The 14,467-nt window shown below is 66.7% G+C and overlaps 5 protein-coding genes across 5 annotated transcripts in view; 1 reads left to right on the plus strand and 4 right to left on the minus strand.

Moving 5' to 3' along the window:
* EMIHUDRAFT_467773 (hypothetical protein) overlaps positions 1 to 2,409 on the minus strand; it is a gene marked incomplete at its 5' end in the record, with an annotated part of 3,819 nt that extends 1,410 nt beyond the window's left edge. Inside the window, 4 exons of the mRNA XM_005785841.1 lie at positions 72 to 562; positions 1,017 to 1,193; positions 1,281 to 1,469; positions 1,573 to 2,409. Of these exons, the coding sequence (XP_005785898.1) occupies positions 72 to 562; positions 1,017 to 1,193; positions 1,281 to 1,469; positions 1,573 to 2,409 (1,694 nt within the window). The remainder of the gene's footprint in view (positions 1 to 71; positions 563 to 1,016; positions 1,194 to 1,280; positions 1,470 to 1,572) is intronic.
* A 1,356-nt stretch (positions 2,410 to 3,765) lies between these two features.
* On the minus strand, positions 3,766 to 4,255 carry EMIHUDRAFT_363898 (hypothetical protein; the record flags this gene model as incomplete). The annotated part of the gene is made up of 1 exon (XM_005785842.1): positions 3,766 to 4,255. A coding segment is annotated over exon 1 (159 nt), but the record flags the coding sequence as incomplete, so codon positions are not given.
* Positions 4,256 to 4,930: 675 nt separating this feature from the next.
* On the minus strand, positions 4,931 to 5,579 carry EMIHUDRAFT_363899 (hypothetical protein; the record flags this gene model as incomplete). Its single annotated transcript, XM_005785843.1, has 1 exon — positions 4,931 to 5,579. A coding segment is annotated over exon 1 (229 nt), but the record flags the coding sequence as incomplete, so codon positions are not given.
* Positions 5,580 to 7,337: 1,758 nt separating this feature from the next.
* On the plus strand, positions 7,338 to 8,270 carry EMIHUDRAFT_441551 (hypothetical protein; the record flags this gene model as incomplete). The annotated part of the gene is made up of 2 exons (XM_005785844.1): positions 7,338 to 7,669; positions 7,836 to 8,270. Coding segments are annotated over 2 exons (765 nt in total), but the record flags the coding sequence as incomplete, so codon positions are not given.
* Positions 8,271 to 8,642: 372 nt separating this feature from the next.
* Positions 8,643 to 10,727, minus strand: EMIHUDRAFT_455777 (putative methylcrotonyl-CoA carboxylase; the record flags this gene model as incomplete). The annotated part of the gene is made up of 6 exons (XM_005785845.1): positions 10,250 to 10,727; positions 9,583 to 10,181; positions 9,276 to 9,418; positions 8,892 to 9,106; positions 8,768 to 8,816; positions 8,643 to 8,690 (listed from the first exon to the last, which is right to left on the minus strand). Coding segments are annotated over exons 1-6 (1,515 nt in total), but the record flags the coding sequence as incomplete, so codon positions are not given.
* Between the last annotated feature and the right edge of the window lie 3,740 nt (positions 10,728 to 14,467).

The raw sequence follows: 14,467 nt of genomic DNA on the forward strand, positions 1-14,467 counted from the left end.
GCGGCAAGGCGTGCGCAGTCGAGTAGATGGCGGTGTAGCCGGTGTCGGTCGGCGCGCCGCTGCCGCCGTACGAAGAGTCGCCCCACGCGGTGACGGCGCCGTCCGCCTTGACCGCGGCAAAGGCGTGCCCCGTCGAGTAGATGGCGGTGTAGCCGGTGTCGGTCGGCGCGCCGCTGCCGCCCCACGAAGGATTGCCCCACGCGGTGACGGCGCCGTCCGCCTTGACCGCGGCAAAGGCGTGCCAAGTCGAGTAGATGGCGGTGTAGCCGGTATCGGTCGGCGCGCCGCTGCCGCCGTACGAAGAGCCGCCCCACGCGGTGACGGCGCCGTCCGCCTTGACCGCGGCAAAGGCGTACCCCGTCGAGTAGATGGCGGTGTAGCCGGTATCGGTCGGCGCGCCGCTGCCGCCGTACGAAGAGCCGCCCCACGCGGTGACGGCGCCGTCCGCCTTGACCGCGGCAAAGGCGCAACAAGTCGAGTAGATGGCGGTGTAGCCGGTGTCGGTCGGCGCGCCGCTGCCGCCGTACGGAGACCAGCCCCACGCGGTGACGGCGCCGTCCGCCTTGACCGCGGCAAAGGCGTAACGATTAGCGTAATGTCGCCCATTCGTACCCGGAAACCCGCGCTGGACGAAAGCTCGTGTCGAAAACTGAGCCTCGCAAGGAGCAAGCATACCAAAGGCGCAAAGCAGGACCAAGCAGCTATGTGAGTTGAACTGCTGGTGGTGAATCTGAGACGGCGTGCGATGGCGGGAACGACGTTCGGCAGGCTCGAGCGAGGCGGATCTCGAGCTGCCCTTGTCGTCTCGGCCGCCTGCCATCCCGACGAGCCGCCAGCTGCAAACTGCGGCGACGAGGAGGGCAGCTGTGATGAAGAGCACGGTCGTTGAGGATGCGACGAGCGCGGCGCCGCCAGCGACAGATCACCGCCAGCGACGGTGGCCAAGCAGAGTAGGACGCCGAGCAGGCTGTGGAACAGCCGAGGCGGCGGGCATTTGAGTTGCGGCGCCACGTCACCTTGCCGACGACGGCCAGGGTGGCGACCGCGGCGGCGACCTTTGGCGGACCCATCGCGAGCCACGAGAAGGCGATGAAGATGCTGAGCAGGTGGGGCTGGCAGAGGCGGCCGGGGCCGCAGCGCGGCGAGTCGAGCGAGAGCCTCTTGGCCCGATTCTTGGGCGAGAGGGGCGTGCCCTGAGCGGGCAGGCGGGGCGCAGAGCGAGTCGGGCGCCGTCTCCCACGGCGCAGTGAGAAGGTGCGGTCTCTGGCAGGAGCGCGCACCGAGGGGTAGGGCGGCGAGTCGGAGCCGTCGGACGCCTCGCCGCACGCCTTGCCGCCGTCGCCCCCGCCCCCCCCCTCCGCGCCGGAGAGGGCCCCAAACCAGTTGGCGCCGTGCTTGGCGGCCTCAGAGGAGTCCATCTTGGACTCAGTCTTGCGCTCGTTCTCGAGCGGTTTCGTTTTCCAGTCGCCCTGTGGCGGCGCGCGGAGAGAGCCAGGGTGAGGCCCCGCGAGGCGGAGGGCGTGAGGAGGGGGCGGGGAGGGGCTGCACTAAAGAACTCGCCGTCGCGCTCACGGGCGCCTCGTCGTCCTTTGCCTCCGCCTTCCCCTGTTGTTCGCCGCGACTTGCCCGATCCACAGCAGCCGGAGCATCGTCGGCGAGGGGTGCTTGGATGGCCGATGCCATATACCTGTTGATCCTCAAGATGCCCATGCCGACGACCGCGAGGAAGGCGATGAAGATGCGGAGCAGGTAGGGCTGGCAGAGGCGGCCGGGGTCGGAGAGCGGCGAGTCGAGCGAGGGCTTCTTGGCGTCAGGCGTCAGGGCGTGGCAGCGCAGGGTGAGCCGGCGAATCTCCAGATCCACAGACGCCCAGGGCGACGTCATCATTCGCTGATTCTCTGGGGTCACCTGCGTCAGGTCACCTGCGATGTTGTCGAGCACGCACGTGAAGCTTCCCTGCGAGTAGTAGGCGAAAGCCTTGATGCTCACCCCGCTCACCGCGATGATGCAGCAGGCGCAGAGCAGGTTGAGCCAGCAAAGCTTGGGCCAGTAGAACCAGCCGCAGGCAGAGCCCTCCGGCGTGGCCGCCTCGATGTACACGCCGTCCATGTCCGTGTCGGGGCTAAACGTGACAGTCAGGGCGAGGCCGTATGGGTAAGGGTTCCCCGAACTAGACCAGCCGACCTCGCGGCACGACTCGAAGAAACCGTAGCCGGTGAGAGGACCGGACGGTGGAGACGGCGGGGACGATGGCGGCGACGGCAGCGAGAGCGGCGGGAGCGGCGGGGGCGTGGGCCGCGGCCCCGGCAGCGGCAGTGTCCTGACGATCAGCGGCAGACACTTGAAGAGGAGCGCGGCTGAGCCGCCCGTGCTGAGTACCGCGAGGAACGCGAAGAAGCTTCTGAGCATGACGCACACAGTGACAAGAAGGGCTCGATGAGGAGCGATCTCTGGGTCCTAAGTGTTGGTGTCTGCAGCCTCCTGGAGCCTAAGTAAGGCGGCCGGCGGAGGTGGGGCGAGGGAGGGGGGGGGGGGGGGGGGATGGTCCCGTCGGCGGGAGGCTGGGTCTGTCAGCAGGCGGGGAGGTATGGTCTCGAGGTGAGTTGGCACCATACCATATAAAAGTAGTACCCTGAAGGGTGGGGGACGAGGCCGGGCAGTGTACACGTTAGACAGTCGTGTGTGTACGTGACGGGTGGTGTCGTAGTGTCCGTGTCCACTAGCTCCGAGTAGAGGGGGCGTTCTGCAGTTAAGGGGAAACCCGGTACACGGAGCCCTCTCGGAGAACTGTGTTTACTTTAAGGCCCTTGCCCTGCGAACGCGCACCCCCCCCTAGGGGTCAGGGCTCTCTAGCCCGTAGCCCGATACCGATCATCCGGCCCGCTGGGTGCGCTTCTGAGCTCCCCGGCCCTGGATGTGAGGTTAATGACTGCACTCCAAGTGCTCCAAGTGCTCCTGTTTGCTTCGCCCCTTCTCCCAAGGTGGTGGACAAGAACAGGCTGAGCGCATTGGGCGCTGGCCCTTCTGGCACCAGCGGGAGCACCGAGCGCGCACCGCCGCGCTCTCCCTCCCCCACCTCGCCGCCTGCCAAATCGCCGCGGCCGTCTGCGCCTGCTTCCGGGTATGACTCCGAGCTCGAATTTTCCGACGCTGAGGCGCGGGATAGGGTGGCAGGGGTTGTGCACGACGCAGTGCAGCAGGCTGTGATGCAATATGGCTATGACGACGAGCTCTACCAGGCATGGAGGGACGGCGAGATAGGCGAAAAGGACTTGCCGGAGGAGGTGATGGCTATGACTTTGGACCTTTGCGAGAGGTGGCGAGCGGAGCAAGCGCGGTGTAGGCGCGCCCACGCGGCGCAGCGGCTCTCCCGCGACCATAGCCCCTCCCGCAGCCGCAGCCGTAGCCGCAGCCCCAACTCTTGCTGCTCTCTAGTGTCGGGTAGTGACCAGGGGGTGAGGGGACGGATTGAAGATCCCTCACACCAAGATCGTGCAGGGCGGGGACACATGTCCCTAAATCCCATCTCGTCTCAGAGTTTGCCCGTTTTTTTATTTATTTACTAGCAGGTTGGCTCGCTAGTCGCTCGCCGGGCCCGCGCAGCACGCGCGGGCCTATTTTTGCGGTTGATAAGGTGGCACCTTCGACATTGCGTTTCTTTTCTTTATAGGCTGTGTGTGTGTGTGTGTGTGACTCACACTTTATAGGCTGTCCTCTATTTAGGATTCCTAAGCTTAAAGGCCCGCTAAACGCGCGAGGCGGTGGCGGCGGTGGGGGGGATTGACAGGGGAGGCGGCGGGATTGACAGGGGATGGGGCGGCCACGAGCGGAGTGGCGGCGAGAGGGGGGGCGGCGGCGAGGCGCCAACGAGCGAGGAGCCCGCGCCATCAGAGGGACGCGCCGCTGCGAGATGGAGGGCGGCGGTGACGGAGGCAAGGCGCGAGGCGGCGGCGGCGGCGGCGGCGGCGAGAACGGCGGCACCGAGTTGTCTCGGTGAGCGGAGCGGCGGCAGGAGGAGGAGCAGCTCGCTGTTGAGCGCTTTTGAGCCTGGGATCCCATGCCACTGCGACCGGCGTGCCCGGGAACAGAGATCGCGCGCGCGCCGCCACTCACGACGCGCGCGCGATCTTCGCGGAGTCGGGTCCCCAGAGGGAAGCGGTCTTCTCGGCCGACGTCCAGCGGCGCGGAAGGACAGGCGCAGCGGTGCACCGCGCCGCGTTGATTCGCGACCACGGTCGGCCGCGGACGGCGGCGGCGTGGCGGCCGCGGGCGCTCGTGAGACGCGCCGCTCTGCGCTGGTTCGGTTCGTTCGACTCGTTGTGCCGCCACACGCCCGGCGGCCGCGGGTCCCAGAAGTGGTTGCGCGGGCCTCTTCCTGGCGGCCGCGGGACGGCGTCGGGCACGTCGTCGGTCGCAACAGATGCGCGGCGAGCCGCGGCACGTCGTTCCTGGCAGCCTCTGCTCGCGTTTTCGAGCCAGGACCTTCGTCCGGGCCCATGGCCGGCACGCCATCGTCGATTCCGCGCGCTCGGCTCCACCGGCTTGCTGTGCGGACGGCTTCTTGTCGCTCTCGTCGAGAGCGTTTTGGCGGCCCGGCGGGTGGGAGAATCTCTGTCGTCTGATGTGTCACTGTGTACGTCACATCGGTCTTGATAACAAGCACGGTCGATCCGTCGAAGCGACTCGTTCCTATCTCTGGAGGGCTGGCACGGAGCTCTGTGCCGACAAACAGGAAGAGCCGAGCGGCAAGAAGGGCTCGATGGGGAGTTAGAACCGACAAAGGTGCTCACGGAGGTTTCGGAAATCCACCCTGATGCGGTCGGTTCCCCCCAGGTTTGACCGCGCAGCTCGCAAGACTCGTCGAGCACTCGCAGCCTCTCTGCGAAAGAAAAAAGAGACGCCGTCGGTCAACCCGTCATGCGGCAGGTGGTTGCTTTGGCTCGCTGCCACCGCGGTGGCTCACCAAGGACTTTTCAGCGTGCTGCGTCATCACCGCGCGGCGCGCAAGCCACGCCTCACCCGGGCAAAAAGAACGACCGCGCGCCGCCGCCGCCCGCCTCGCCGCGCCGCGCCGCCCCGCGCCTCGCCTCGCCTCGCCTTGCAGCAGCGCACGCGCACACGCACCCACGCGCCCGCGCTCGCTCCGCGAGAGCGAAGCAACCCTCCAAGCGAGTTCCGAACCGGGAGCCAAAAGGTCCCGGCTCGAACCGCGAACCGGTTCGACCACCGCCGCTGGCGGTTCTTGCAAAGGCATCAAAGGCAGTGCTTGATATAACGTGAAATAGTGCGAGCGCGCGAGATACTCACCCGACCCACCGTGCCCTCGCGAAGGAGATCTCGCGCCGCGCGCGCTCGCACACGCCGCCCGAGAGCACTCCCACCCCCGCCGCCTCGCAAGCTCACAGGTTGATTTGAGGAGAAGCAGCTGGGGGAGGTCAAAGCGGGAGAAGGCGGCACGGCGGCGGCGGCGCGGCCCCCCCCCATCCCCACGCCTCCGGGTCGTGCGTACCGCCTCCGGGCGCGAGTGTCCCCCCAGCGTCTGCTCCGGCAGTCGCTCCGGTAATCAGGCCGAGAGTACCAGGGAGGAGGGGAGAAGAGCCCAGGGTGGGGAGAGGAGAAGAGCCCAGGGAGGGGGGAGGAGAAGAGCCCAAGACGGCCTCCCTCTCCCTCCCCTCCCACCGGGCCTCCCTCTCCCTCTCCTCCCACCGGGCCTCCCTCTCCCTCTCCTCCCACCGGGCCTCCCTCTCCCCCTCCTCCCGCCAAGCACCGACAGTCTCGAGGGGCCAGCCGCTGGAAGGGGCAAGCCAGCGGCACGAGGGCTTCAACCACGCAGCTACCAAGGGAACGCGACCCACACAAAGCACCAAAGTTAGGCATACCCCCCGGCGCAGTGTCCCCCGCTATGTGTCGCCGTTTGTCGGGGCACGCTATCCTGTGCAGTCAGGGCAAGTGGGGGCGGGGCGGACAGCCCAGGCCTTTGTTTCCTGGGACCTCTCCGCCCAGTCCGGGGGTGCGTCGAACCTTCCATCACCCTGGGAACGTCCGGGTGTTGGAAGTAAAGATATATTACTTTTTCGCAGCCTCTCTGCGCCTCTCATGCTGCCGAGCTGCGGGAAGTTCAGTCTTTCCGGAAGATATCGTCGAATTTTGAAAGCTGCGCGGTCAAACCTGCGCGCGCAAAGTCGCGCGCGGCAGCGTCGACCGCACGGCCTACTCGCCCAAGTACTCGCTCTCTTTTATGTCCCACCATGCAGAGCGCATCTCTCTCTCTGTTGTGCGAGGCGTGAACCGCGCCATTCGCTCTCACCTGGCAACCCTGTCTGCACGTCTCGCGCGCGCGTGAACAGGGCTCCAGGCCCCAAATGACGTGTGAGTGTTAGAGTTGTTTGGTATTGCTAAAAATCTCTCAAACCTGGGGGGAAATAAGAGCGTCACGACGGACTTCAGGTCACACCTGAAGCTCTTCTGACGCTTCTCGCTCCCCATCGAGCCCTTCTTGCCGCTCGGCTCTTCCTGTTTGTCGGCACAGAGCTCCGTGCCAGCCCTCCAGCGAGATAGGAACGAGTGTATCGCTTTGACGGATTGACCGTGCTTGTTATCAAGACCGATGTGACGTACACAGTGACACATCAGACGACACAGATTCTCCCACCCGCCGGGCCGCCAAAACGCTCTCGACGAGAGCGACAAGAAGCCGTCCGCACAGCTGCTCGGACATTACCGATCATGACGAGCGGCGAAGGAGTGCTCCGCTGGGTCACGCCACGGGGGCCCGCCGCCTCAGTTGCGACTTTCGGGATGCGGTAGGGCTCGCACGAGCGCCTGTTCAGTCTACGCTAGACCGAACTGGGGGCGGGCCCTGCTATATAAAATTGAGGTTGGGTAGGCACGAAATGGGAAAATACCTGTTTGATTTATTTATTCGCCGCCTCCTCAGCTTCGCGGGACGGTCTTCGCGGGCCACAACAAACATGCCAAACCCTCCAGCCGGCCTCGCAGAGTGCGATATGCCGCAGGACCGCTTTTGTCGCCCGCCGCAGCCGGGCCAGTTTCGCGGCACCTTCTCGGTCACCTCGATGGGTGGCGTCGGCTCGACGTTCCTGCTTGAGTGGTTTCGCGGGCTCGAGCAGGCGTACCAGGAGAGTGCGGACTGCAGAGACGGGCTGAGGCGCGAGAAGCCGCTCGTCAGCCGCCCGTGCGGCTGCGCGCCCCTCTCCGACGGCGGCCCGGCGCGCCACCTGCTGTCATGCCACGTCGACGACGACGGAGTCTTCAAGCACCTGGCCGACCCGAGCGCTCTGAACCGGTTTCCTGACCATAAGGCCATCTTCCTCGTGGGCTCGCCGATCGAGGCGGTCGCCTCCGTCTTCCGCCGCAAGTTCCAGTGCTGGCACCTCTACCGCCTCAACGACTGCTGGTTCACGCGAAAGCAACGCGAGGGCCTCATCCCATGCAACCAGTCAGGCGTGGTCGCCTTTCGGCAGCAGTTCGGCGCCGCAGCCTCCTCGTGCGCCACCCACCCCCCCTCCCCCGTCCGTCGCGCCCCGCCCGCCCTCCTCGCGCCACCCGCGCCACCCCAGCTTCCGTGTCCCTCGCCCCACCACCTGCCCCAGCTGCCGCGTGCCGACTGCGGGGCCTCTCGCGTCGCTCGACGCCTTTGCCTCCAACGGTGAGACCCCCCGCCCGGGGAGGGCCGGCCGCCGCCGATAGAGTCGACTTGCCGCCGCTCGCGCCAGCAGTGTCTTCAATGTCGCGTGCTCTGCGGTTGTCGTTGCGTGGTCGCCGCGCCTCCTCCCTCCCCACCCCCACCGGCGCCGCCCCGCGGCCGCGCGCAGGCGCCGACCTCTTCGGTACCATGGCCCAGTTCCGCTCCTGGCTCTCTTGCCGTGCGCCGCGCTGCACGTCCGACATCCTCGTCGTGCGGTACGAGACGCTCAACGCGTCCGTCCCTTCGATCCTCGACTTCCTCGACGTGCCGCTCGCCGCGCGCAGCCACTTCCCGCCCTTCACGCCCTCCCACCACGGCGTCGACAGCGGCGCGGCCCAGCAGCTGCGAGGCATCTACGGGGCGCTCGATGCAGCCATCGAGCGGATCCCGCCACAGGGGCTGCTGCTGCGAAACCGATAGAGAGCGGATACTTGCGGTTTATCGTTAATCTCGCGGCCCGCGCTCACACGACGAGCGCGCTGTTGAGCTTTCCTGCAAATTGCGGTGTATTGCGCGCCGCTCTTGAGGCACTTATCGGTATCTCTCTTGGGAAATTAAAACCCCTCTCCCTCTCTTCGTGGGGACGCGGGGCCGCCGTCTCTCTCCCCGGCAATCGTTGCGCATCTCCCGGCGCGGGACAATCGCTGCTTACTCCAAAAGTGCCCTCTCCACTCCCCCCCCCCCCCCCCCTCTCACATGCGGAAGACGCCGAAGCGCGTCTCCTCGACGGGCGCCTCGTCCGCCGCGGCGAGCGCCAGCCCGAGCACGTCGCGGGTGGACTCGGGCTCGATGATGCCGTCGTCCCAGAGGCGCGCCTGAGGTGGAGCCAATCTCGGGTGAGCTCGGGCAATCTCGGCGACCCTCGCGACGTGCCGCCCCTCCCAGAGGCGCGCCGTCGCGTACAGCGGGTTCGCCTCGCCGTCGAAGCGGCCGCGGATGCTCTCGCGGTACTTCTCGAGGCCCGGCGCGTCGAGCGGCGTGCCTGACGACACACCGGGCCGCCGTGAGGAGGCGCCGGTCAAAGGCTCAAGCCGTGAAGCCGCGCGTCGAGCGGCGCGCCCGCACGCGCCGCCTGCGCCTCCTTGACCTGACAGAGCACGCCCGCCGCCTGCTCGCCCCCCATGACGCCGATGCGTGAACAGCGTCTCTTCACACCTCTAGCTGTGAACAGGCGCGGCCGGGCCTGCTCGCCCCCCATGACGCCGATGCGCGAGTTTGGCCACATGAACATGAACCGCGGCGAGTAGGCCCGGCCGCACATGCCATAGTTCCCCGCGCCGAACGAGCCGCCGACCACCACGGTCAGCTTTGGCACGTTGGCGGTCGCGACCGCGTTGACCAGCTTCGCGCCGTGCTTGGCGATGCCCTCGTGCTCGGCAGCCTTGCCCACCATGAAGCCTGCGAGAGGTGGGGAGAGGTGGGGAGATGTGGGGAGATGTGGGGAGGTGTGGGGAGATGTGGGGAGATGTGGGGAGATATGGGGAGATATGGGGAGATACGGACAGCTTACTGAGCGAGAGGAGAAGTCGCTCCTGCGAGATATGGGCAGATATGGGGAGATACGGACCGGTGATATTCTGCACAAAGAGGAGCGGGATGCCGCGCTGCGCGCACAGCTGCACAAAGTGGGCCCCCTTCTGCGCCGACTCGGAGAAGAGCACGCCGTCGTTTGCCACGACGCCGACCCGGTACCCGTGCACGGACCCAAACCTGTTCCACACCAGAGACACGCCGCCGTGAAGAGGCGCCGTCCACGCGCGCGGTGTGTGGGCCGCTGCGCCGCTCCTCTCGCCCGTGCAGGCGGGCGTCTCCTCCCTCCCTCCATCTCGGCTGCATCTCGGCGGTGTGTCGGCTGCGTCTCGGCGATCCGGCACCCGGTGATCAGCGTCGAGCCGTACTCCGCCTTGAACTCGCTCAGCTCAGACCCGTCCAGCACACGGGCGAGCACGCGACGCATCGGCAGCGGCTGGCGCGAGTCCGCCGGTACCAAACCGCGGAGCTCCGCCGGGTCGAAGAGCGGCGGCCGCGCGTCCGCGCGGGGCAGCGACCCGCCCTGCGAGGGCGGGAGCGAGGCGACCATCTGGCGCGCCAGCCTCAGACCGTGCGGCTCATCGAGCGCGTAGTGGTCGGTCACGCCCGAGGTCTTGCAGTGCACGTCTGCGCCGCCCAGCTCCTCCGCCGTGACCTCTTCGCCGGTGGCCGCCTTGACGAGCGGCGGCCCCCCGAGGAAGATGGTGCCGTTGCCACGCACGATCACCGCCTCGTCGGCCATCGCGGGCACGTACGCCCCGCCGGCGGTGCAGCTGCCGCAGACGAGCGCCAGCTGCGGCACTCCGGCAGCCGACATCCTCGCCTGGTTGAAGAAGATGCGGCCGAAGTGCTCCTTGTCGGGGAAGACGTCGGCCTGCCGCGGCAGGTTGGCGCCGCCCGAGTCGACGAGGTAGACGCACGGCAGCCGGTTCTGCGCCGCAACCTGACGATCGCGGCTGAAGGCGTGAAGAGGAGGCGTGAAGAGGAGGTGTGAAGGCGTCTGTTCTGCACCTCTTGCGCGCGAAGGTGCTTCTTCACCGTGATCGGGTAGTAGGTCCCTCCCTTGACCGTCGCGTCGTTCGCCACGATCATCACCAGTCGCCCGCTCACCGAGCCGACGCCCGTCACCACGCCGCCCGACGGCACCGCTTCGTCGCCGTACAGGTCGTGGCCGGCGAGCGGGGAGAGCTCAAGGAAGGGCGAGCCGGGGTCGAGGAGGGCCTCGACGCGCTGCCGCGCGAGCATCTTGCCGCGTGCCGTGTGCAGCGCCCGCGCGCGCGGGCCACCGCCCTCGTGTGCCACCGCTGTCGCCGAGCGAACCTCTATCAGCTGCTCGTCCATCCGCGCGGCGTTCGCGAGGAAAGAGGCGCTCGAGGTGTCGACCGCGCCATCGAGCACCGACGCAGCTGCCGCACGCGCGCTCAGCAGCCTACTGCCAGCCGCACGCACAACCGTCGAGCGCAGCGTCTTCATGACCCTGGAACGCGGCCTCCGGAAGGACCGTCGCCAACGAGTACAATTGTAAGCGCGGGAACCCGCCCCTGCTGCCCTCCCCTATTTGAGCGCATGGGCGGCGCGAGCTGTGCGGAGCGTGTGTGGCACAGCGCGTGGCGCGCGCTCTCCGCCCGGGCGACGTGGCTCACAAGCTGTGTGTCGTCACGATTACCTCTGAGGTCTCTGCGTCTCTCTCTCTGAGGGCGACGACTGGCCAGTCAATAGCGTCTACACGCCTGTGCAATCGACGGTACGAGAGTGTTTGGGAAGCGTTAGCGGCGTGGCAGTTGTACGGCGATCTCCGATTCATAGCTCCGCGACCCCCCTCACCTCTGGGCGCTAGCCCGGGTCCGGGTGGCGGGTGGGGGTGCGGGCCAAATAAGGGCCGCCCGGGAGCGTTCACAGCCAGCAGCGGCGGCGACCTCGCCCCCGCTCGCGAACGGCGCGCAGTCGCTCCGAGCAACCGAGCAACGTGGCGGTGTGCGTGGCACGCGCAGAGTCGCGTGTTTCTTTTCCTCGCGATGTCCACCCCGCCGCGCCGCCGCTCGCGCCGCCTTGCCGCCGCCGCCACCGCCGCTCCCTCGCCGAGCACGCCGCCGCCCGCCCGGCTCCTCGACCTCCCCAGGGAGCTCCTCGAGCGCGTCCTCTCCCGCTTCAACAGCCCCATCGACATCGCTCGCGTCGCGGCCGTCTCGCTGCTCTTCCACGCCTCGCTTGCGGAGGAGGGCATCCGCTTGTGGGCGCAAGAGCGCGGCTTCGAGCTGCCGCCGCCGCCAGCGGGCGAGGGCTGCGCCGTGCGGTGGCTGTGCTTTTCGGCGTTGCTGCACGAGTCCAACCGGCCGGCGAGGGCGGCAGCAGGCGAACGGCACAGCGTCTTCATCAACGGCGAGGGGCGGCTCTCGTCGTGCGGAACGGCAGCGGAGGGCGAGGAGGAGGAGGAGGAGGAGGAAGACGACGAGGAGGAGGAATCACCAGGCCTTCTCGGTCACGGCGAGGGCGTAACGCAGCTCAACACGCCGACCCGCCTCCCCGCAACGCCGGGCGGCGAGCGCGCCGTGAGTGTTTCGGCTGGCGATTGTCACAGCCTCGCCCTCACCGCCGACGGCGCTGTGTGGAGCTGGGGTGATGGAGGCTTTGGACTGGGCCACGGCGACTGGGAGGACCAGTGGCAGCCAAAGAAGGTCGAGGCCTTTGCTGGGCGGCGTGTCGTCGCTGTGTCGGCTGGACAGAGCCACAGCCTCGCCCTCACCGCCGACGGAGCTGTCTGGAGCTGGGGCCATGGAGTCTTTGGCCGGCTGGGCCATGGCAACGCGCAGCACCAGCTGCTGCCCAAAAAGGTCAAGGCCTTTACTGGCCGGCGCGTCGTCACTGTGTCGGCAGGGATGAACCACAGCCTCGCCCTCACCGCTGACGGCGACGTCTGGAGCTGGGGCCATGGAGGAAGAGGCCAGTTGGGCCACGGCGACCAGGAGTCGCAGCTGCTGCCCAAGAAGGTTGGGGCCTTGGCGGGCCAGTGCGTCGTCGCTGTGTCGGCTGGAGGATACCGCAGCCTCGCCATCACCACCGACGGCTCCGTCTGGAGCTGGGGCTTGGGATACTCTGGCCAGCTGGGCCACGGCGACGAGCAGGAGCAGCTGCTGCCCAAGAAGGTCGAGGCCTTTGCAGGGCGGCGCGCTGTCACCGTGTCGGCGGGAGATTTGCACAGCTTCGCCATCACCGCCGACGGATCTGTCTGGAGCTGGGGCTATGGAGGCCACGGCCAGCTGGGCCACGGCGACGAGCAGACCCAGCCGCTGCCAAAGAAGATCGAGGCCTTTGCTGGCCAGCGCGTCGTCTTCGTGTCGGCGGGAACATACCACAGCCTCGCCATCACCGCCGACGGCGCCGTCTTTACCTGGGGCGAGGGTAAACGCGGCTGCCTAGGCCACGGAGAGGACCTGTCGTACCAGCTGCTGCCCAAGAAGATCGAGGCGTGGGCGCCGGGGCAGTGAGAAGATTTGCCCGCATGCGAGCTCCGTCTTCTATAGTGTGTTGAGCAGCGAAAAAAGGCGATTTCTGATGCGCGCCCCCGCGGCCGCACAGCGCGCTCTCTTCTGAGTCTAACCGACACTAACCTCTCTCGCGCTCTCTTTTTACGCAATTACAGTGACACGCACCGCCGAGCACGTCGAGCACCGCGCCCGCGCCCTGGATCGACGGCGAACTATCAGGTTTGAAGACTGAAGTGTCACCGATCTGACGCGTCGCAGGCGGGCTGGGCCGACTCTGTGATGCCGCTGGATGAGGCTGTAACGAGGCCATCCCTCCGCCGTTGGCGCCTACAGGCCGCCCGGGCGGCGGTGAGACGGGTGCGGGGTTGAGCCGGGCGCCGCACCGCCGCGCCAACTCACGAGGAAAGCGCGCGTCAGCCCTGCGCCGAGCCCCGCGTACCTGCAGCGGCCGAGGTCTCGCCGCTGGAGGCAGGCGCTGCTGCCCCCGTGGCCGGCGAACACGCGCTAGGGTTGCCTAACGTTAGGAGCTGAACAGTGTTGCTAGTGTTAACAGTAACAAAACAGAACAACAGTGGGGCTTCCCAACAACAGTAGCTAACGTTAGGCCGACTGAACAACAGTAAGGAAGGCCTGGCAGTGACCCACGACGATCTCTAGTGTCCAGTGCGGGTAATACCCAAAAATACCCGGGAAAACCCAGGTATTTTCGGGGTTTACCCGGTTTTTTGGCCATTTTCTGCTTGCTGGCCGCTGAACAACAGTAACAACAGTAATAAACAGTAACAGCATGGGCTGGGGTGAACACTTGAACAACGTTGAGGATTTCAGCCAACAATAGCGCAACTGTTAGGCCCCAAATTAGGCTAGTTCCATTTCACTCTGACACGCTAATCTTGAAAACGCGTCCAACGGAGCTCCGTGTTGCTCCCAGCGGAATCCCCCGCGCTTCCTGCGGCCATGGCCGATGATACTAGTATGAGAGGCCATCTGGCTACCGCGAGCGCGACTCAACTCGCCGACGTCGTCCGATGATTGTGCCTCAAAGTCAGCCTTCGGAGGCTATCGTGGGGTCGAGCCGGCAGTAGCCGTGACATGTGGTTCCACCACCCCTCGCAGGCTTTGCCTCTGACCGCCACCGTTCCCAGGCTGCCTAATGGGATGGAAAGGAAGGCTCGGCGAGCGTATAGAAGCGTGCTCGACCTCGTCGTGGCAACCTGTACGGCAGCGCTGGTAGGCGCGATGAGCGTCGTGCCACCTGACCCGAGACGGGTCGCAGGCGTCGTACCGAGCGTGTCGAGACCGTGTCCTGATGTGATCTGCACGGGTGAGTCACGTCGGCGTCAAAGGAGCGACGTGTGACCTGTCAGAGCTTGATCTCCGATCTCAGCGACGTCGAGTCGCCTTCGGCGGCGACAGCTAGGATGCATCTCCTCGGTCGTTTTTCGCGCTACGGCCCTGAGAAGCTGGCGCCGCACGCAGGCGGACCTTGTGTATGCGGCGAACGCTTAAAAAGTGGGTGCTCTACGTCACTTTTTTTGAGTAGATAGTGCCGAGCTGGCCGTGACAGCGATTTTGGTAGTTTTGGGCGGGTTTTGCACCACAGACTTTTTGCAACTAGTCTTGCTTTTTTTTTCCGCAGCAGCGGAGGAACGACACAGCTCATGGCGCCCAAGCGCGGCCCGCCCATCCGGACCAAGGGCACAGAGTCGCGCGGCAACGACCAGCCGAACGACGGGAACGTCCA

This window comes from Emiliania huxleyi (genome assembly GCF_000372725.1).
Source record: "Emiliania huxleyi CCMP1516 chromosome Unknown EMIHUscaffold_157, whole genome shotgun sequence".
NCBI classification, from domain to species: Eukaryota; Haptophyta; order Isochrysidales; family Noelaerhabdaceae; genus Emiliania; species Emiliania huxleyi.